Source organism: Saccopteryx bilineata, chromosome 7, assembly GCF_036850765.1.
Source record: "Saccopteryx bilineata isolate mSacBil1 chromosome 7, mSacBil1_pri_phased_curated, whole genome shotgun sequence".
Taxonomy (NCBI): Eukaryota; Metazoa; Chordata; class Mammalia; order Chiroptera; family Emballonuridae; genus Saccopteryx; species Saccopteryx bilineata.
The window spans coordinates 45,200,810-45,222,859 of NC_089496.1; the positions used below are offsets into that span (position 1 = coordinate 45,200,810).

Sequence of the window (22,050 nt, forward strand, 5' to 3'; positions counted from 1 at the left end):
TTTCTTTGAATCTATTGACTTAAAAGCTGTCTGGATTTTAGTTACTTGAAGACTTTTAATTTTTGAAGTATTTAAAGTACTTTTGTTTCCTCCATTATCTATCCTGTTTTTCTTTTACCTAGTTATATACTAATGGAATCATAAGTGGAAAGAAAATAATTTCTTTTGTGATGAACAGGGGAGGAAAGGCCTCTGAGGCCCCCTTTGCCCATGCAGGAAACAATCGTCCGAATAGCCGTGTACCCCTCAGAAAGATCATCTGTCTTGTGTTTATTCATGCTGAATTTTCCACCACATGCACTGTTTTGGTACCTCTTCCGGCAGACTTGACCCCTTAGCCCATTAACAGCAGCCCTGGGGCTGGCATGCAGTCCAGCAACAGACTCGGTGCCAGCCGACCTGGTTGTGTGCTGTTAGTTCAGCACTGAGAGCCGCTGACAGTGCTCCAGCAAGGGAGCAAATGGGCGTTTGCTGTTGCTGGCGTATGTACAGGGCTGCGGGCATGGACACTGAAGACGGTATTTTCTTTCCGATTGAAACTCAGAGATTTTTAAGAGTCTTCATTAATAATGTTAATCAAATATTTTATTTCAAAGCCTGTAGTTTGTTTTGCTTTAACATGGTTTTCCAGTTGGATGTGTGCGCGTACATGCCCAAGTACATATATTATATATGCCAACTCATGTACTTTACCAGTTTTCATTTACTTCTAACTTCTGTATATTTTGCAGTGGGTGTATGTTGTCAGAGAAGATACTGTATGTATTGCAAATTAAATTAGTAAGTGAGAGTAATAGGGAAAGTAATCAGGGTAAGATCTACCTAAATGTAGGCCAAGTCTGATGGTCTCTGCTTCAGTCACACAGACACGTGTGCTATACTGCCCGTCCATGAAACACTGCTTTTATTTCAAGGCGGTCCCAGTCCAGTGAAATAGTCTGTAAAAATGTACTTTGTGAAAATCTGTTAAGATAAAAATGTAGCCTCATTTTCTTTATACTATCCTTGATTGAATAAAAGGAGTTTGTTTTCAGCTTCACTTTTCTCAAAAATTGCAACATTATTTTTTGCTAGGAGGATGAGAATGTACCCACTCTTCCTGATCCTCCGAATAAGCACTTCCATGAGCACGGAACAGGCTTTTGCTTTGATTCCAGGTAATTTTTCTTTTTCTTGTGTAGAATCTGGATTATATAGAACATGATTTTCAAGGTTTGGTCCCTGGAAACGTGTTAGAAATGTATGGGATCAGGGACCTACCTCATATTGTCTGGACCTAAAACTGTTGGTGTGGGGCCCAGCAAGGTGTGTTTAATGTGCCTTCCAGGTGATGCTGAGGGTAAAACCCTTTGAGACCCAGTACTATAGACCCATGTTTCTCAACTGCCGGTCCGCAAACCGCCAGTATCTATAATCTCCATCCATCAGGGTGGCCAGCCCTGTCGTGGCCCAGCAGCAGTCTGCAGACCAGCTGTTGAGAAACACTGCTGTACTCTTAGTTGTTAAACCAAATGGACACTGTTGGGAAATTACAAGTTGAATTTTTATAGGTTTACAAAAAGCATCTGATTGGTTAAAAATTGAATTCTTGTCACTTGCTGCATTTCACATACTATAATTGTATTTTGGGGATTTTAATGAAGAAAAGTTTTTGTCTAATTGTAAAACTAAATTTAGAGGCTTTGTAAGTGGTTAATACAGTGGTCAGTAGCAAGCATTTAGAAGCAGGGAAAGGTTTCCACAGTAACACAACTTTCAAGGTAAGTTGTTGAATATGAATATGAGCTGAACTAGAGAAATACAGCCTTGTCAGAGCCTGAAGAGAATCCTGTTGTTAGGAATGTATTAGAAATATGTCCTTCTCCATTTTCTTCCAGCTTTGATGTTCACAAGAAGTGTCCCCTCTGTGAAGTAATGTTCCCTCCCAACTACGATCAGAGCAAATTTGAAGAACACGTCGAGAGTCACTGGAAGGTGTGTCCAATGTGCAGCGAGCAGTTTCCTCCTGACTATGACCAGCAAGGCTTTGAAAGGCATGTGCAGACCCATTTTGATCAGAATGTTTTAAATTTTGACTAGTTCCTTATTATGAGCTAATACAGTTTAGCAGTTTAAAAAAAATTATCTCAAGTAGATCACTAAGTAATCACTTTCATGCCCCCTTCACCGAACTTTTCTGACCGAGATTGACTTGAAGTTTGGTGTTACTAGGGTTAGGGTCAGTCTTTGGCTTATAAATAAATATAATTTTAACTTCTTTTAATCTTACCTGCTAAGAAAATAAGTTCTTGGATGTTTGTATTTTTCTTTATTCCCCAGTTTGCAAAATTATATGACTAAAGGAAACAAGGATTACTGTAATGTCACTGCACTGAAAAAATACATACTTATATAGTGTGTTATTTAGTAGAATAGTTACAGGTTCTGTTGACTGTGTTGATTGAGCATGACTACTAAATATTATGTAATAAAAAGCATTTATCCTAACAGTCTTGCAAAATAATTCTTTGAATACAGAAGCTTGCATAACTTAAGCTCATAAAATGGTTTAACTCTTTAGAAATGGAGTTGTATGTAGAACGAGATTACATGTTTGTAGTATAGCAAATATTCTTTATATATTTGAAATGTTGCTTTAGTAATTAACAGAAAGCATATTTTGCTAATTTTACAACTAATTTTTTTTAGAATAACTTGAGTGGTTATATTTAAATAATATTAAAGTTATATTTCTATTCAATGGGAAAATGGAACAAGGTATGTCAGTACAATTGTTTCATATTATATTATCTTAAATAGTGGTGTTTGTGGCATAAAAATCATAGAAAATGTATCCTTTCTTTTTTCACATTTTCCTAATACGAATGTACCATTCTTAGTGATTAAAAATGTAATATATAAACTCAAATCAAAAGCAATCTGTTTATGTCCCTGCTGTGTATAGTATTCTCATTAACATTAAAGAGGACACCTTTTTGGAGGTAATTTTATTGTCAAATTTATTTGCCATAGTTTTTTATTAAGTCTAGCATCTTGAACACCTTTTGTCTAAGTCTTTAAAATGTTTCTGAACTGTATTCCTCTCAGTATGAACGTTAAAAATTTAAAAGTACTGGCTTTTTGATTCTAGTGTTGAAAATAGCAGACTAGCTATTTAAGATGTTTAGATAATGCTCAGCGTGGTGGCATGTAAGAGAGACATTAACTGCATTACACATCATGCAGCTTGTATTGGTTTCTAGGAGCAGAATTTGTCTGTTGTTGGAATCCTTTGAGAAGGTTTTTGAGTCTAGGGAAGACAGTATTAAGCTGATGCTGGATGTTTAGGACGTAACAGACCTGGGGCAGTAGTATTGTAGACTCCATATTTGAGCTTTGTGATAGGTCACGTGACGAAAATATTTCAGAGAAAATGTTCAATGATAGGAGTGTTAGTTAATGACCTAAGAAATGAGATTGTTCATCTTACTTGTCTAGAATGTGAATAGCTTTTGCCTCAAGCTGGGAAACATCAGAATGGGTTCCGTTCCGTTGTCCGAGAACAGGCCTTGTATGATTTGCATTCTTAAAGTGTTTTGTGGCTTGTAGTGGTCTTCCTTGGTGAGTGTTCTGAGTGAGTTTGAACATAATGTTTTTTGTTTGGGGATGAAAGTTAGCTCTAGGTAATTGACGGTGCTGTTGAGTTCAACCAAGTCCTTACATTGCTGACAGAGGGGTGCTGACGTGTCCGAGTTACTGGGTTTATTTCTCCCTAGCAGTGCTATTGTTTCACCTTCCTTACTTTGATGTTCTTTGTTAGGCAAAAATTAAATTAAATCCAGTCTTTCTGCAGCTGAATTTTGGGAGAAGAAAAAGGCATCCTAGGTAGAAGGAGGCACTGAGTGGCTAGGTTAGTTTCCATGGTGAACTCGATGCTGGCTTTTCATAGTGGAAGGTAATGAAGATAAAGAGCCGCGTTTATTTTGGGTCAGAGACAGTTTATTTTAAGTGATTCATTTACATTTGTAAGCAGCTTTTCTTGACAGGATTTTGATTCATTAAGTTGCCTTCAGTTCTAAAACCTCTGTCACTTGCAACCTTAATGTGCTCTGTCCCCAACAAAACATATGAAAATATAATTTAAAGCACAGTTTTCACAGACACAGTACAATACATTCACTATACACAGTATAACAAAATATTCCCATCCTTACCTGTTTAGTAATACTGTCACAATGAATAAGCAAGTAGGAATTTGTTTTACAGTTGAAAGAAATGTTAACATGCACAATGACTATTTTATGACTGTTTAGCTGTTGAACTACTGATCCAGCCTGCGGTTTCTTGCACTAGAAGGAAGCTAAATAATTGCTGGCCTAAAAAAGATTTTGGTCAATTATCGGTAGATCTGAAATAGCCAAGTAGGGCCTTCTTATGCACCAACTAGTGGCTTTTCCTGTCTGGATCACCCTTCTTAACATACAGGGTAGCACTGTATATTCAGGACCAAGACCACTCTTCAGAGAGCTGAGGAAGTTTTTAGAGGGCAGTGTCTTTACAAATGCTTAAAAATCCCTCATTATGAGGGGGTCACAACTTAAGAATATAGAAGCTTACTCATCTGGCTTAACAGAATTGTGTTATCTTTTCAAAATGTCTGAAAAATTGAGGAGGGACACCTTCTTAGCTGTAAGACTTTCATCAAATGGGAACATGGGAAGAAAAAGTGTTTTATAAGCAATGCAAGTTTGCTTTTTCACCAGTTTTGTGAGCAGTTGGTCATCTCAAAGCAATTTTTATTGCATATTTAGGCAACTGGTAAACTCATGTTTAAGGAATAGCACTTGGGAGAAAAGAACACTCAAGGCATGATGGTATTGTTGAGAAAAACTTCAGGAATGGTCCAGATGTAGGTTACTCTAATGGGTCATATATTAGTCACTCTTTGACCACCTGCTACAAGAAAGCACTTAATTGTCAATAAGGCTCAATTTCATATTTCGGCAAATTGTTTTATAAAGCTAAACAGACATTTCCAATGTGATAGGAAAAGTGCCTTTAAAAAAAGTCTAAAAACACAATGAATGTGAAGAGCAATAGGGGCCTTTACAGAAATGTTCCTCTTTGAACCGTGCTTGGAATTTTAATTCTTATTTGCAACCCACAGGTTTGTTAGGGCAGTGGTTGTAAGAATTGGCAACACATAAAACATTAAATCTGTTGGCAATAGAGAACTACAAAGTGCTTTAAAACTTCACCTAAAGATGAAGATAGATAGAACTAAATTTCACACGAGAATTCCACTTAAGGATTTCACTAACCTGGTATGTTGGTCTGGAAATAGCAACAGGCATAAATTGAATCCCTTGTACCCAGCAGGCACTCAACGAATGTGTTAAATTAATGAGTGAACTGAACAAGACTATTGTACAAAAAATGCCGTTCATAACACTAAAATGATTGGTAAGTCAGATGGCAAGATTTTCAGCTTTTTAAAGGGCAAAAGGACTTGCAAGATAATATAAAACACAGAAAGCACACCTTTTATGTATGTTATTTAAATATGAAAATATTTTTAGCATATTATGTTAAACATTAATTTATATTTCCATTACCTAAAGTCTTTCTACTCACAAATACTCCATTATGTAAGGCATGGTAACCAGTTTGATAATGAAGGTATTATTTTGGTTTTGAACATAGTGAGTTGATGTGTTGAAAAACCTCAATCACATTACAATCTTGGAGGAAAAAAAAAAACCCACCTCAGTGCCAGCCCCTCCTCCCCCTAGCTGTTATCACTGCGATACAACTGAACAATATGCAACATGCCCTCAATCATACTTTGCTTTGGGGGAAATGTGCTGAGAACCTAGAGCTTTTTTTCTTTTTTTAGCACCTTATATCAAAGTAATGAAAATGGGTATGATTACATGTGCAAATGTACAAAATCATTAACTCTACAAAGATACATCATTCCAAAATTACAGAAAAAATTTAAAGCATGCACTTAATTCTTTATAGGGTTGCTGAATGCTTCCCCTGAAAAAGGTGGCTGTTTTCAAAATCAGCAACTGCTGGTGAGGATTTCTTGGCACAGTTATGACCAGCATGTTACTGCTGCATCTTCCTGATAATCTCAGCCGACACCGGGGGGTGGAAATTGATTGTGTGGTGCCGCAGGCCCTGAGCTGTCTTGTAACTCTTACCACACCGACATTTGAATGGTTTGCGGACACGGATCTGTGTTCTGTGACCATTCTTAGCATGGTACTTTATGCCATTCACATTCTGTGGAGAAGATAAGAAAACACCCGTTACCCGTTAGATGGAGTCAGATGTTTGAGTGGGGACACTCAGTGTGACAGCTGGTGACAAGCAGGCTGTGCACACTAGGCCATGCATGCAGCAGCCTCCAGGCAATTCCATACAGGCCTCAAGTTTTATCTCAAATGCGTATTTAAGACTCGCAGACGGTCCAGGAGCACAGTTCCTTCTGCCTGGAACTTGGCTTCCTCCGAGTCTTTTCCCCAACTCTGAACAAAGTGAACACTGGACATTGTCCAGGGAGGCCCTCAGGCTGGCCAGAACAAGTCTACCAAACAGGATGGTTGAGTTCAAGATGTGTACAAACCGACCAAGTGAAATGAAGCTGGTGCCCACCGTGCCGGAGGCTTGGTCCGTGTCCTGCTGTGCGTGCAGGCGGTGCCTCTGCGTGGTGGAGCGCCCGCCCCAGGTGGTGCTGCCGAGCACACTTGGGATAGCCCGCTTTCCAAGTCTACAGTGACCTTACCAAATCTTCAGTATGGGAGTCTCGGCAACAGAAGAGGTCCACGGGACAGAAAACGCTTTCTGGGTTTCTATTGGCTCTGCTAGCCTACTAGCATATTCTACATAAGATTCCATTCCTAGAATCACTGTGTAGGTTTAAAAAATTAAACAGTTACTGGTGCCCGTCCCATTAGGTGGTGAGGAAATGGACTCAGGGCACTGAGTAACCGATGGAAGACGTGAGACACTAAATGGCAGAGGTGATAGTAGGGCACAGGCCTTGGTCAATATCAGGCCAGCTGCACCTGCCCAGGGATTAAGGGGGGAGAGGGCTCGAGCTGGGAAGCTGTGGAGCACAGACCCCCAGCAGAGTAGGCTGTTTCTGAAGTGTTACTGGAACCCTGTCCCTCCGAGCCCGGGCCTGTCCCCAGCTGAAGCATTCCAGCACAGTCCCCCCTCCACGGGGCTTGGAGAATGCTGCTGCTCCACGAGCACCTGGCCATCTGGGGGCTGCGCGTGTCACTGTTAGAGCGTGTGTTACTATTCTGGGAGAAGTCGAGAGCTGCCATGAAACAAAATGTGTTCAGTGGTTATTGCTGTTCACGTTTCCCTTGGAAATGCACAGTGCTCATTACTACCTTTTAAAAGTCCTGTGGTAGCAAGTCCTGCTTGATCTTGCTGAGCTCAGGTGTGCTCAATAGCGACCGGATGGTGGCTTTGGAGTCTGAAGGGTGTCCGGTGCGTTGAATCACAAGGACACTCTACCTGCTCTGGGCCGTCTGCACCGTCAACCATTGTCCTCCTGGCATGAGTCCCTGCACGCAGGGCGATGAAGCACCTCGCTAGTCTACAGGGAGGGGGAGCTCCTGCGGCGGGACACGAAGAGGGCAGTGGCCATGCAGAACCAGACCCATTCAACAGGAGGGCAGATATGCGCTGCCAGCCCCCTGCTGTCTCAGCCATCCCACCTGATGCCCAGGAAGGAAGCCAACTGTCACCTCGCATCTTGCTGCAGCCACGAGGGACCCAGGTGAGAACTACCTGGCTAGAGCCAGGAAACCTACAGACAGATCCATGAAAGATAATGGTTTTCAACTATTTAAAAGAGAAGTAAGTTTTATGACCATTAGAGAAAGACTCAACTTCCTAAGTAGTAGTAACAGCTGGGAAGTCTCCTGGCACACTGCAGGAAATCTGCATTTGTCAGCTTCATATCCCATTTATTAGCTCAAGGCAGTCGCTGTGAACACCAAGTAGGGTCCCTCTCTGTGGCGGAAGGATTACTAAAAATGTCCCCACAGGGAACTTGATGCAAGATGATCATTAAAAAGCCAACTACCCTTATGCCTCAGCTGTAGCGCCCACACCTTGTCGGGGGAAACCAGAGAGACATCTGACCAACAAGCAGAGAGGCCTGTCCACGCCAACAGGGTCAGGGCTCAGACACGCTCCATCTGGAATTTTTACAAGTAATGAAGTGAGGGGAGATCTGAAGTCAGAATTACTGTGCCCAGCCAGAGCTCCAGGAGAAGGGCAGACCGCTCGTGTGCCTGCCTGGGAAACGGGGACACAGCCCTTCCAGACATCAGCTTACACATCGACAAGTAGGACACCAGCTGCACTGTTGGAGAAACATGCCACTTCCAGCATTGGCCACAGAACCTAAGAAAGGACCTACCTTACCACCTCTTTACTGTTGCTGGGATCCAAAATTTTCAAAAGTGGCAAAGTACAGTGTCACAAATGTCAGAACAAGCTCTAATCAGACTCAAGATCTCCCCATTCCCCTCACTCCCACATAGCTACGGGAGTGCTCACGTTCTAGGATGGGACCCGACAAAGATTCACCCGAGTAGTGCAGAGCTCTTGAGTTTAGTATTTCAACACCAAAAAATGGCAGGCAACTTCCTACAAAGGGAATTCAGCTTCATTCAGTAGGGCAGGGAAGGCAGTGGACACGAAGGTCTCCTGCTGCGGGCTAGCTCTCTACTCTCTCCCTCAACCAGGGTGTTCTAGATGAAAGTGACACTCGGGAACTGCCCCAGTCGGGAGGCTGCTAATGACAAATGCCCGAGTGCAGAGTCCGGGTCCCCCTCGCCCCCAACTCCTCACACCTAAATAAGGAACTCACTCCTTAGTGCAGGCAACGGGTAACCTTTGAAAAATCTTAGGAGTTGGGAAGGATTGGGACAGTTTGAAGAGAGCGCCTCGGGTACAGTGGTCTGACACAAGGCAGCACGGCAGGGAGTGGGCAGGGCGAGGCTGGCACCAGCTCACTGCCAGGCCGGGCGGGCGGAGGGAGCTGCACCAGCTCACTGCCAGGCCGGGCGGGCGGAGGGAGCTGTACCAGCTCACTGCCAGGCCGGGCGGGCGGAGGGAGCTGCACCAGCTCACTGCCAGGCCGGGCGGGCGGAGGGGGCTGCACCAGCTCACTGCCAGGCCGGGCGGGCGGAGGGGGCTGCACCAGCTCACTGCCAGGCCGGGCGGGCGGAGGGAGCTGCACCAGCTCACTGCCAGGCCGGGCGGGCGGAGGGAGCTGCACCGGTCCACAGACAGTGTAGAGGCACTTCTCAGAACTCCACTCCAAGTCATGAAACCTAAAGTCTGGCCACCCAGCTGAGCCATCATCCCTCAAGCATTTGATCTTGGTTGTCAGTGTTCAGGCCCGAGTAAGTACTGCATGTGACATATGCCCTTGACAGAAAAACTGGAACTTTTCTACATAAAGGAGAAGGCGAAGTCACTTGGGGATGTGATGAGGAAGAAAAATGAGAAAACAGAGGCCGGGGGTCGGGGAGGGGTGAGAGAGAAAAGGAAGCCCCTCCACCTGGCCCAGAGAGCTGATCAGGAGCCCCTCCCCACGGGACCCCCCAGGGCCGCACGGCGTGGCCAGGGCAAGTTGGGTGGGAGTCTGGGTTCTTCCCTGATTATTACAGTAAGCTGTGTGCAGTGTAGGTAATTATGGAAATTTAGAAAACACAGGAAAGCATTAAAAAGAACAGATGTAATCACTAACATCTGAGGCATTTCCTTTCAATAATTTTCCTATGAACTATCATGGGATTGGATTCCCTCATAAATATTTTTTGAAAATAGGGTTGATGGCAAAATTCTCTTCTCTTCCCCTATTAGAAATTTAGCATTTCCAAAATTTGCACTGGTTTTGAATAATATACATCAGCCTTTACATCCCTGGTGATGTGCTTTAGGATCAATTAGTAGGATGATCCTGGAACTGAAGATGTGAAGTTTTTTAAAACTGATGTCAAGTTGCTATCCAGAAAGGTCGCCCGTTCCTCTCCCACCAAGGCCTCCGATGGAACCCTCCGCGAGGCAGGGACGTTCAGACCCCCGAGGGGGGAAGCTCGGCGTCCCTAGGGAAGCCTGGGACCCCCGCATGGCGGCGCGGTGGCATCCGCTTCCCTCTGTGGCCGGGCCAGTCGGTGTTCCCCGTGCACAGGGAAGGGCTCTGATCGCAGAGAGGCTGCCTCGGAGGGCTTCGTCTGTTTTCTATTTCTTAAAAGTAGCAAAATGCTCTTAATCCTAACCACCAATATAAAAATTATCAAAGGAACAAAACCTCAAAGCACTTCAATCCATCCTTTAAAGGACGTGTAAGGTGGGGAGACCTCCCTGCTGCCTGGAGGCAGCAGCCCTAGGCGGATGGGAATGTGTGCGACTAACAGAGGAAGCCAAGGGGACCCTGGTGCTGCCTCCGGGCTCCTGTGGCCAGTGGGGAGCCCACCTGGCCCCATCCCCTGCACTGTCCCTATCCCTTTCTCTTCCGAGTCTCCACCGTGCCCGAGACCTGGGCAGGGGGCTGAGCGAGGTCTGTGGCTGGATGGACCTTGAGCTGTGTGGCGAGGTCAGAGGGGAGAGCTGTAGGCCAGGAGTGGGGAGTGGCCTGGGGAACTGCTGAGGGCTTCCCAGAGGAGGTGGCATTTGTGCTGTGCTCAGAAATGCAGGGACAGCGTCATCCTCGGCCAGTGGTCGGCAAATTCATTAGTCAACAGAGCCAAACATCAACAGTACAACGATTGAAATTTCTTTTGAGAGCCAAGTTTTTTAAACTTAAAACTATCTAGGTAGGTACATTCCTTATCGAGGTAGCGCCCGCATGTGGTGCTTTGTGGAAGAGCCACGCTCAAGGGGCCAAAGAGCCGCAGGTGGCTCACGAGCCGTGGTTTGCCGACCAGGGTCCTAGGCGAATGACGTCACCCGGGAAACAACGCGGACACTTAGCTGTCCTCCTGGGTCCCTCCCCCTTGCCCTACTCAGTGTGAAGTCTGGCAGCCTAGGTAGGTACTTCATGGTTTAGGTTCTGCAAATGCCAATGAAATGGTGAGAAAAGCTGATTCTGAGCCAGTGCCCAGGAGACTTAGAGACTCCCTGACATGGGGGGGGGGGGGTAGGGAAAAGACAGGTGTGTGACAGTAGCCAGGAGCAAGCAAGGTGGTGCACTTTCCCAGTTCTGCCTGACTCCACAGCACGCCAGCTCCTGAAAGCCTTCACTCCCCAGTCCCCAGTCCGGCCATCATGCAGTACAGAAGATGAAGTAATTGGACCCCGAATGCCACTGCCCTGTGGCCACCGCTCCCAGCAGAGAGGGTCAACCCGATTTTAGGGAAGGTGGTCACGCTCATCTCAAGCCAGTCAGCAGTCCTACACCTGGCTCAGAGAAGGAAACTCACTTCTCTCACGGAAGTCAGGGCTGCTAATTGCCACCACGCATGTCATCTGTCAGTAATACTGAAGCAGCCCAGGGTTTACTCAACTTTCTCTTGGATTTAGAGAAAGAGTCCTCAAAAAAGCCTGCATCGACCCAAAGGAGACAGCTACTGGGGCAGAACTACTGGAAACCCAAGGAAATAGCATAGACCGGGGGAAGGACATGGGGAAGGAGTGAAACAAGTGGGAGGGCGAGACTGCCTCAGCCTCTTGAGCCAGAAGAGAGGGCAGCGTCTCCTTGAGCCTCAGTCTGGGTCAGTCCTGTATGCCCTCTCTTTAAACATAGCTGATATGCGAGACACCCCTTAAACAGAGTTCAGATGCTTGCGAGAAGCCGGCAGAGGCCCAGCATGGAGGAACTGCTTCCAGGGAGCATGGAGAAGGGGAGCCTGACCCAGTGACCCATCCATAGCATACCCTGTCAAACCTTCTCCACTTTGAAATAGAAGGCAGCAAAGCCAACCTGTTTCTGTACTGCAGAGCTGGCCTCTGGGAGCAAAACGCGTCTAATAGTCCCTGGGGGGCTGGCGTCCTCCCCTCTCCCACTCCACGCCTTCTTCTAAGCCGAGCTGCACCTCGGACCCGTGGTGGAACCCTCTTTCCATCCTGGGCGCCCCACTTCAGTGTATACGAGGCACATTTGAACTTGCCACGACGAGGCGGGACATTTACAGAGTAGGCAGGACCCGGGACCACTTACCGTGTGATACTTTTGTGTTTCGGGCTTTTATATCAGTAGCTGATATAAAAAGTACAGAAACATTTTTTGAGAGACACACATTTAAGGAAGCAATGTACGAAGTGCTTATGCGATCCCAGTTTTCAAACCTTAAGAATCAGTCTGCTGAGCTGTGGAAATGAGCATATCAACAAAGGCACCAGGTATATTTCTGATTTTCATATTTCTCTCTCAGCTGATTTTAAAGAGCTGCTAACATGGGAAAGTTTGCATTTTCTTAAAGTGCCCTCTGAATCCACACTTGATGATTGTAGGTGTTTCTCAAATTGTTTTGTCCCACTGAGTATTTTTAAATAAAAAATCGAGGGCCCCCAGCATCCCATGACACCCAGAGTCCGGCCCTCAGGGACCTGCGTCCGGGCCGCCTACCACGCTGAAGGGTGGTTTGGTGAGAAAGACAGCAAAGCCCCCTGCTCTCCTGATCCCCTTGCATGCCCGTGGGGGAGGGGAGCAAGAACCTTCTCAGCTGGAAGCTAAGGACCTGCCAGCCTTTCCGAAAGGGCTCTGGGAGCCAGGCCTGTGAGACTTCAAAGGGGTCTTCTGTGAGCCACCTGGACAGCCCCCCACCAGGGAAGGAGTCTGACAAATAAATGGGTGACATCTTGTATTCAGACTGATAGGACACGAGTCTGAAGACTATCAGAGGTACGGTCCTCCTACCAAAAAAATCTCTACAGCGCCACACGGGTCAGCGGAGGGGAACACCCACCCGACACCCAGAAAGCGCCGGTGTCCTGGGGAGGGGGAGCGGCCGGCCGTGGCTTTGCCTTCCAGGAACAGGAAGGGGCCGCTGCCTCCCGAGAACTGCCTCTCCCGGGTGGTCATGCCCAGTGAAGCGGGTTTGTTTTTTTTTGTTTTTTACCTTGTATCTCTTTTTACATCCGGGAACTGGGCAGGCAAAAGGCTTCTCCTCCCCTCCATTCATGCACATGGAGCTGAGGATGGCTTCAGAGCTGATGGCGCTCTCTGTGGTCCAGGACTCGTCGCTGTCCGACTCCTCGTAGTCCACCTCCTCCTCGTCGTACTCGCTGCCTGCAGGGTCGCAGAAGAGCAAGCAGTGTCAGAGCAGTCACCTCGCCTCGGGCACTCGGGCCGCCAGAGGACAGGAGGGGCCCGTGCCAAGACCAGGCGCTCTTCCTGTCCTGCGAGAGGGCGTTCCTGGCACAAAGGGCCTGCGGACGGATCCGGTCCCTTGGGCAGTCCTGGCGGGAAGATCTGCGCATTCCCACCTAGGAGACCAGTGGAGGAATTCCCAGCGTTTCATGGTCAGAAAGGGGCTGAGCAAGAGCTTGGACTCGGTCTGTGGGAGGCCAGCCTGTGACTGCAGAGGTGCGGGAGACCCCAAGGCCCAAACCAGAAATAACCAATGACGACAAACACGGTCCACTCCGCCACGCACAGACGCGCACAAGCGGTGCCCGATGTTCCAACGGCTCGGCTTCCGCCCCTCGGTTTTACGCTCTACTGGCCTCGTCCAAGCAAGAACTGTGGGTGGGCATTCCATCTTATGCTTACTCAGTAGTTACACTTCAGTGGGAATGGATTTCAGGTCTTTTTAAGGATTGGGCTGGGAAGACCACAAGGAAACTTGGAATCAAAGGGGAGTTACCCCAAGCTAGGGAACGGGGGGGGGGGGGCAGAAATGCTTGGAACTCGGAGGGCAGACTATCAGGTTCAGTATACAGGTCCAGCCTGACCTGGGGTGGCGCAGTGGATGGAGTGTCGACCTGGAACGCTGAGGTCGCTGGTTCAAATCCCCAGGCTTGCCTGGTCAAGGCACATATAAGAAACAACTACTACAAGTTGATGCTTCCCGCTCCTGGTCCTACCTTTCTCTCTCTCAAATCAATAAATAAAAAAAAAAATAATTTTTTTTAAAAAGGAAAGAGTGCAGGTCCAGCTCATGGGAAGACCAACAATTCCCTACCACACTTGTCCCCAGGGAACCACCCAACATTCCCCGGCAGGCTGGCCAATCCCAGTGGGACAGCTCAGACGTGAGCAGGGGATTACCCTGTTTTGCTGAGGTTAACAGCTCTGCTCAGAGTTGAAGTTCAAATCTACCTCACTGACTTCTGTTCCGGACAGCAGGGATGGAAAACCACTTCAATCAGCAGTCCCCATTTGCTCTTTTTAAATGAAGCCCAAAGCCATTTATTTTGAGCTTTCGCACAATAGAGCCCTGAAGGACATAATTCTACAGATCATAAACAGTGTAAAATAATATGTTGACAAGTCCTAATGCATTTACAAGCCTGGTGGAATAAATAGGAATTATAGCACAACATTAATACGACTTATATGGTAGCAATTACAGTTGTGAAATTCATCCCCCAGGTGTGAGGCTAAATTGCCCCAGGGGCCTGCCTGGGTGCTCCGTGGGCTCGTTCTTCCACATCAATTATTTCAACACCAAATATTGGCACTTTTATTGGGTTTCATTTTAATAGGCATTAATAAGATCGTTTGAAGAGCCAGTTGAGCCAGGAACAAGGACGCCAGCATCTAAGGCTAACACTTAAAAGGGTCCAGGATGGAAGGGACGGACCCCAAGTTGATTGAGTGCCTCTTATGTTTCAGGCCCGTTAGATGCATTATCTCATTTAATCCTCCAGTTGACCCTGTGAGGTGGGGATGACTGTCAGTTTCATACACGTGAGGAAACTGAACCCCGTGGGGCTCAAGAGCTTATGCATTCGCAATTAGCCATTAAGGAAGGTCACTTTTTCTCACGCTGCTTCCCGGCCCCCAACACCAGGGCCCTCTTAGGGGGTCCCTCTCAGTCTCTTTGACTTGCTGGCTCTTCACCAGATGGGATTCAGTCATCTGTTTTGAAACTCTCGGGTGGTGCAGAAAAAAACAAACCAATTTGGCCAAAGTGAGGCTTTGGAGTTAAATGTGGGTTTTGGTGTGCCTGGCCGTGGCCCCCAGAAATGAGATCACTTTGGAAACACGGGTCTAAGCCACATCTCTGAGTCTGAGCAGATCTGAAATCTGCTTTTAAGCACAGCGCTGTTGAGGACATTTTACTCTTAAACCAATGCCACATGCTGCTGTCCTTTAAATTGCTTGTTAGAAAACTATAAATGCTCTTGCGCAAAGCCCCTCCAGCAGGACTTCAGAAGGTCGAATGACTAATTTCTCCATCTCACTGGCTAATTTGTTAACCTGAGCACCGAGAACCACGCCACGTTTACAACTGGAGAGGAAAGCCTGGGTCGGATCGGGGAGGGCTTAATGAAGCCCAGCAGAAGAGAAAACTTCAAACCTCCACCGGATCAAAGGAGCCCGACCCTGAGGGGTGGATGCTGTGGATGCAGTTGCCTGGAAACCATGTGGCATCCAGCCGCAGCGGGGGTGACCACACAGTTCATCGTCCACGCCAGGGCGCCTCTGAGGATGAAGTCCAGCGCTGGGACCACGGGCGTGAACTGACTCTGTCACCGGCTAAGTGGGCCACACGCACCCCAGTCACAGGTCTGCCACAGGGTCCTTTCGGTGCTCTGTGAAACAGTCTCCCGTGGATGGGGATCAAGAAGGACCTGTTTACACTTCATCGTGTCCTCTAACAAAGCGGAGCACCAACCTGGGTTTATGTCTTGGCTCTCACTGGCTCAGGGACAGCCCCTTGGACTCTACTTTCTCTTCTGTGAAATGGGTGCAAACCTCTCCCTTACCGATTAAGCATTAGAATTGATGTCTATGGGACACCTGGCACAGGCGGGCCTGTGCATACAGGTCATTTTGGTAATATTACATTTACATATTATATATAAAATCAATTTTTAGAAAGGCCTGCTGTGATATCAAACAAAAAAGGTAATTCTGAAAGATCTGGGAATCTCCACTAGAAAGAATGCAGGAGGGACGCAGCATCAAGACATGGGCCGTGTTGGCCTGGGACTCTTCCGTGCGGGCAGCTCTAAGCAGGGACCAGGCTGGGGACACAGACACCCATGGACAAGCGGCGTGACCCCTGACAAGTGACATTACCTCATCTGTAAAATGGGCTAATAATGCCACCACCTTGTAAGAGTATTGTGAAGAGTAATTGATTTCCTGTTTTTAAAAGTACTTATAACAAGGCCTGGCATCTGGGAAGGATTAAAGGAGTAATTGGTAAATAAGTAAGCAAAATGTCATGAGCAGCCTATCTCATCTGCTCTTCCTTGCTCTCTTCTCTTAAGGACACTTTTTTTTTGGAACAGAGGGATATACAGGGGCACCTGGCGCTGCTTGTAATGCCAGACCCGAAATGCTACCCTGTCCACAAACAGAACTGCCCACAGCTGCGGGTGGGTCCTGTTTCTCTGCTGCAGGTGGGAGGCTGCAGTTGTTCCAGAAAACCCCATGTGCCCCGACGCCAGCATCCACTCAGCGTGCACGTCGGGAGCCTTGCCAGCAGGGCCCAGACTCCTGCAGAAAACATCTGGGACCAAAACCCCAGATGCTAGGGGCCTCTCTTCTAACATCTTTGAACTCCAGGAAGAGCTCACCGGACACTAAAGCGACAGCTTTAGTTATGAAAACATCTGGGCCGACCCCGTCTTCACTTTATTCATTTCCTCATGTCTTTCTAAGGACAAAAATAAGCCCCAACCTCGGCTTCCATCTCTGCTCCATCCGCTTGCTGTCTCAAAGCTGTCACTGCAGAATGAGCGAGTCCCGGGACCTGGCCCACCTTCCCTAGAGAGCTGCCCCGGGAGCAAGGGGGTCCTCCCGGCAGGGGTCCCTGATTCCTGATCCTACATCCAAGCACTGAGACACTGAGCATGTGTGTGTGTGACTAGGTATTATAAATGACATGCCACGTAAAACATATGCAAATAAAAGGATGGAGAGATAACGGTTTAACAAATCTGTGTACTGGTAATTGTTAGAAATATTTGACTAGGTAAGGTGCGGCCTTCCTGCTCCTCACAGACCACCTCCACCTCTCTCTCTCTCTCTCCCTCTCTCTCTGTCACGAAACAACCAGTGAATGCATAAATAAGTAGACAAGTCGGTACCTCTCTCTCTCCCCCCCTTTCCTCTCTCTCTAAAATCAATCAATAGAATGTTAGAAAATGACATTCACCAATGTTAGAAGTTCAACAAGAAAATGTAATTTCACTCTGCACTGTCATGCATAGAAATTGGCTGCCACTAACTTCCTTGGGTTGGATTTCCGTTTTCACACTCCTGTCGCACAGTGTGTGTGTGTGAGGGTGGGGGGCGGGCAGGCCTGGGCAGGACAGCGCCTCCCTCTGGGCTCCAGGAGCTCACTGAGGCATCATGTCAGTGTGGGGAATGAGCAGAACCTGGTAGACAGGATTTCATGATAAGACAGCTGTAGTCCCGCAGGAATGCTAAAAAACCCCTCCTGGTTGTCAACAGAGGAAGTGAAACTCAGAGCTGGTTTCGCGAATCCCGTGAAGAGAGCAGGTGGTCGGAGCACCAGGACACACAGACCTGTGGACCCCCCCACCCGGACAGAGCTCACGTCACGGCCCAGGAGCCTCTGAGTGCTGCTGCCCAGGCCACTCGCACTGGTCACAGGACCCATGTCACATCCTGTCACCGCCCCGCGAGCCTCGGCCCACCCTGCCCTTTGCTCGCCTCTTGAACTTGAAGCATTTGGCCGCGGCCCACATTAGCACCTGCAGGGAGCTCGCTCTCTGTATTCATAAACATAGTGACACACAGATAGGTAAAAACTAAGTCAACCTTTTCCAGAAACCGTCTACGCCCCATTTTTCTTATAACACAGGTGATTAATATTCATGAAAAAGTGGAAACTGCAGGGACAGCAAATTAAAACTTTCCTGGGGTGTCAAATCCTGGCAAATCCACTAGCAAAGAGTTGCCTTCCTGATGTATAGACTTATCATTATAAATTAGCTTTAATTGGTACTGACCCACTTTGTATGAGCCGAAGCAACACTAGTCTAAATCAGCGATTTTCAACCAGAGCGCCGCAGCACACTGGGGTGCCGCAAGAAATTTTAAAACATGCACTTGCCCGACTACTGACTGGTTAGTGAGGGGCGCTGACCTCTTATCCCTTAGATTGTCAAATAAAAAAAAATGACATTTAAAAATATTTTTATCTGAGGTCGCCGGTTCGAAACCTTGGGCTTGCCTAGTCAAGGCATATATGGGAGTTGATGCTTCCTGCTCCTCCCCCTTCTCTCTCTCTCTGTCTCTCTCTCTCCTCTCTCTCTAAAAAAAAAATCAATAAATAAAAATATTTTTATTGATTGATTTGAGGGAAACACTAATTGCTGTTCTTCCATTTATGCATTTATTGGTTAATTCCTCTCTGTGCCCTGACCAGGGACTGAACCCCTTGGCACACTGGGACCACGCTCTAACCAACCGAGCTACCTGGCCAGGACAGAGTTGGGAGTGTTTTCAAATGGCAGGCTGTGACCCATAAGTGGGTCACAACATTGATTTCATGGGGAACGGCTGACATTTAACAAAAAGACAGAGGGGAACAGCACGTATCAGAGTGTGACGTGCTCATGGAACTCTCACTTCGGGCGCGTGCCTCCTTGTAAAACACTCTTCTGTGTATCACAGAGAAAAGTCTGAGCGCCATGTGTGGCCACCAGCATTTCAGTTTATAGAATCTCCTTCTATCAAGACCAACATTTCATCCAAAGAGGGGGGGGGGGAATCCAACCATTGGAACCAATATTTGAACAGGATATAAAACAGGCTCAGAGGGAGGGGAAGGTTGCTCTGGTGACAAAACGGGAAGGTCACGTGGGCAAGCCGACCTGAGACCTGTCAGACGGGCACGGAGGCAGAACCGAGCGCCGTGCCGATGAGAGGGACATGCGTGGGGACGGACAGAAAGGCCGCCAGGGAAAGTGCTGTCGGGGGCAGGGCCACCTCTTACTCCCTGCAGCACCCGGCACCCGCAAGGGGCCTGGGCGGCCTCAGCCAGTCCTCATGGAATGCAGGATGTCGGTGGCCGAGTCCTGTACGCCAGAAGGACGGTGCTATGTGACACGATCACATAGGCAACTGTGCATAATATACATATTTTGTAGTTAGGAATTGCAGTTATTCAATACGACGACAATGTCAAGGGTCCCAACCTGCGAGATGTGCACAACACGACAGCCTCATCCTTCCGTGACTGACCTGGTCAGTCAGCACAACTCCTAACTCCAGCCCAAACCCCGTCCGGAGGCCGTGGGCAGGCCGGTCACTCAGGGGCCTGCGGTAGGAGTCTGACTGTGCTTCTACACCCGGTGGCCTCAGACTAGGTATTTTACCTCTTTCTGCCTCCATTCTGTCACCTGTAAAATGGAAGTCACGCTTGTGCTAACCTCACAGGGCTCCTGGGAAGCTGGGGTGATCTAATTTGCATAAAGAGGTCCATTTCTGGCACCATTATACACCATATTAGCCCCGGTTGGTGTTATTATTTTAATTGTTAATTTAAAATGATCTAGACTTGAAGGAAACGACCAGGGAGCTACAGAATCAAACAAGACGTCATCCAGTTAGAGTCATCTGCCTAAAACGCGTGGACGGAAGTGCCTGAGATTAGTTTACATTTTCAATACAGTGGATTAGGATACCGATTTCTAATGCCGTGGGGGGGGGGGATGCTGATTTGGGATGATATTGCTGAGCTTACTTTCACTAGCCCCCTCACAACACTGAGACCTGGGGGTGAAGAAGTCAGGCCTCCCGACCCTCACGGTGTGTGGTGAGGGCGCAGGGGGCCCGGGCCACTCCCCAGGGGAACACCCTGCTTGTCACACCAGAATGCTGGACACCGGGGGAGCAGAGGACCGTCTGGTTAGAAACAAGCGCAGCTTCTCTGTGCAGCGCCGAGGCAGCCTGCCAGGGACGGCCAGTGGTGCGGCGTCCTCCCGTGTCACTGGGAACCGTAATGTGCTGTATTTACGTTGTGACCACCCAGGGCTCTGATGACGCTCTCCCCACTAGCACACCTACAGACAGAGCGGAGACTTCCACGCCAAGAGCAACTCGGAGAGGCGCGGGCAGGGAAGCGGAGGATGGCGGACACTGGGGACCGTGTCGCTGTGATCGAGATGAGAAATAATTAGGGGGCCCGGGTAACTGTCCCCTTCCAGACGTGGCAGACGACGTGGGAATGCGCCACCACAGAAAAATGAGTGGCTTCCCTGGGGAATAAATGTCACAACAGTCCCTGAAAGCTCACACAAATCTCAGAGATCTCCCATAAAAAGCTTAGCCTCACACTTTGTCCCATTGGAAACCACAGCCTGTCCGCACGAGAAACAAGTTTTATGAGAGCACTTCTGATGTTCAAGGAGGGTAGTCGGCTCCCTCACACAACGGCTTCCTGAAAGCCGCAGCAACGTCGTCTGTCCACCCCGCGCGGCTCAGGCCGGCTTCACGATCGCGGGGACCGCGCTGAAACCTGCCACAGCGTGACACGGGGACACACCGTGACAGAAGTGACGGGGAGAAACTGCAGGTGTCAGAACTTCCCGGTCAAAGCACGTTATAAAAACGAGCCAGACTTTTGACACTCTGGGCTCGACGACAAAGGCCCCAGTGAGAAGGGGACAATGTGGCCTGTCCCGCTCTGAGTGTGACTCACTTCCTCCACGCTCGTTACCCAGCTTCCCTCGCCCCGTCGTGACGGCCGGCTTTGGAAGGTGAGGTCTCAGTGTGACCACCCAGGGACTCTGATGACGCTCTCCCCATTAGCTCTATTTCTTCAGCAACACCTCACGCGGTCACAGAGGATACGTTTAGCCCGACAGCCTGGGTCCTATCACGGGCACCTTCAACGACGCAGTCCAGGACCTCAGGCAATTCCTGCAAGTTCCCTTTGCCACAGAACCTACAGAGGATTAAATACAGGTAAGCATTTCAACCAGGACCTGCCACAGAGCCCTATCAGCATTCGCGGACACTTGCGGACACTTGTGATTTCACAAAGGAAAGTGCCCATCAGGATGATGGATGTTGCTCAGTGGCTTTTTTAAGACTGAGGGTCAGTGACAGAACCCCAGGAGCAGGGGAGGTTCACAGCCGTCAGAGCTCCCCTGCTCACGGGCACCTGTGGGGCCGGGGCAGGTCCCGCCCCCGCCCCCTGCCGAGCTGGCTCCTACCCGCGCGACTCCCCCTCTCGGATTGCTAGGCCTGCGTGGCTTTCACCCAAGCTGCAGCTTGCTGCACCTCCCCCACATTCACCCACCCCACGAGCTGTTCTCGGTCGCCCTTGCTGGGGTTTCTGCTTTCCACCCGAGAGAACGTGGAGCCGTGCACTCTGGCCTGGCCTGGCCTGGCCGGCCGCTCCCCTGCCCAGCCCATCCGGGCCTATGCTCTGTGACTAAGGCTTGAAGGCACTTCGTCGGAACACAGGATTCTTCTTGCAGATGGGCACAGCCGATTTCCAAAGTGGCCCTGAGCTTCCCCCACTGCCGTGACCTACAAGCATCAACTGTGGCCATGGAGGCCGCCTCGTGATAAGAGGCGCCCCCCCTCCCCGGAGAGAGACCACCAAAACTCAAGTCCCGTTTGTGGGGCCTTAGGAAACTCATCTCCTGCAAACCCCAGGTTACCCCAGCTGCCAAAGGAGCACTGTGACAGGAGCGCCCTGCAGCTGTCCAGGACCGGCCAGTCCACGGGAGAGGCTGTCCACGGAGCCCGGCAGAGAACAGGCTCGGTGCGGACCCCGGATGGTGGCCACACACACCGAGAGCGTGACGTCTGTCTTCCGTGCTCAGAATAGAGGCAGGAGGGCTCTTCCCTTTCCTCGAGCCCGTCCCCTCTTCGGTCAGTTCAGGGTCTCTCTGGACATCTGCATTGTTAGTTAGACTGGAAATCCTGCG

At 48.5% G+C, this 22,050-nt stretch overlaps 2 protein-coding genes across 3 annotated transcripts in view; one reads left to right on the top strand and one right to left on the bottom strand.

Moving 5' to 3' along the window:
* TAX1BP1 (Tax1 binding protein 1) overlaps positions 1 to 2,985 on the top strand; it is a 58,647-nt gene extending 55,662 nt beyond the window's left edge. For both annotated transcript variants that reach the window (XM_066238602.1, XM_066238603.1), the window contains exons 17-18: positions 1,075 to 1,157; positions 1,878 to 2,985. In XM_066238602.1, the coding sequence (XP_066094699.1) occupies positions 1,075 to 1,157; positions 1,878 to 2,079 (285 nt within the window). In that variant the 3' untranslated portion in view covers positions 2,080 to 2,985. The remainder of the gene's footprint in view (positions 1 to 1,074; positions 1,158 to 1,877) is intronic.
* Positions 2,986 to 3,972: 987 nt separating this feature from the next.
* JAZF1 (JAZF zinc finger 1) overlaps positions 3,973 to 22,050 on the bottom strand; it is a 326,805-nt gene continuing 308,727 nt past the window's right edge. The window contains exons 4-5 of the mRNA XM_066239967.1: positions 13,080 to 13,249; positions 3,973 to 6,270 (exon numbers count right to left, since the gene is read on the bottom strand). Coding sequence (XP_066096064.1) covers positions 6,094 to 6,270; positions 13,080 to 13,249 — 347 coding nt within the window. The 3' untranslated portion in view covers positions 3,973 to 6,093. The remainder of the gene's footprint in view (positions 6,271 to 13,079; positions 13,250 to 22,050) is intronic.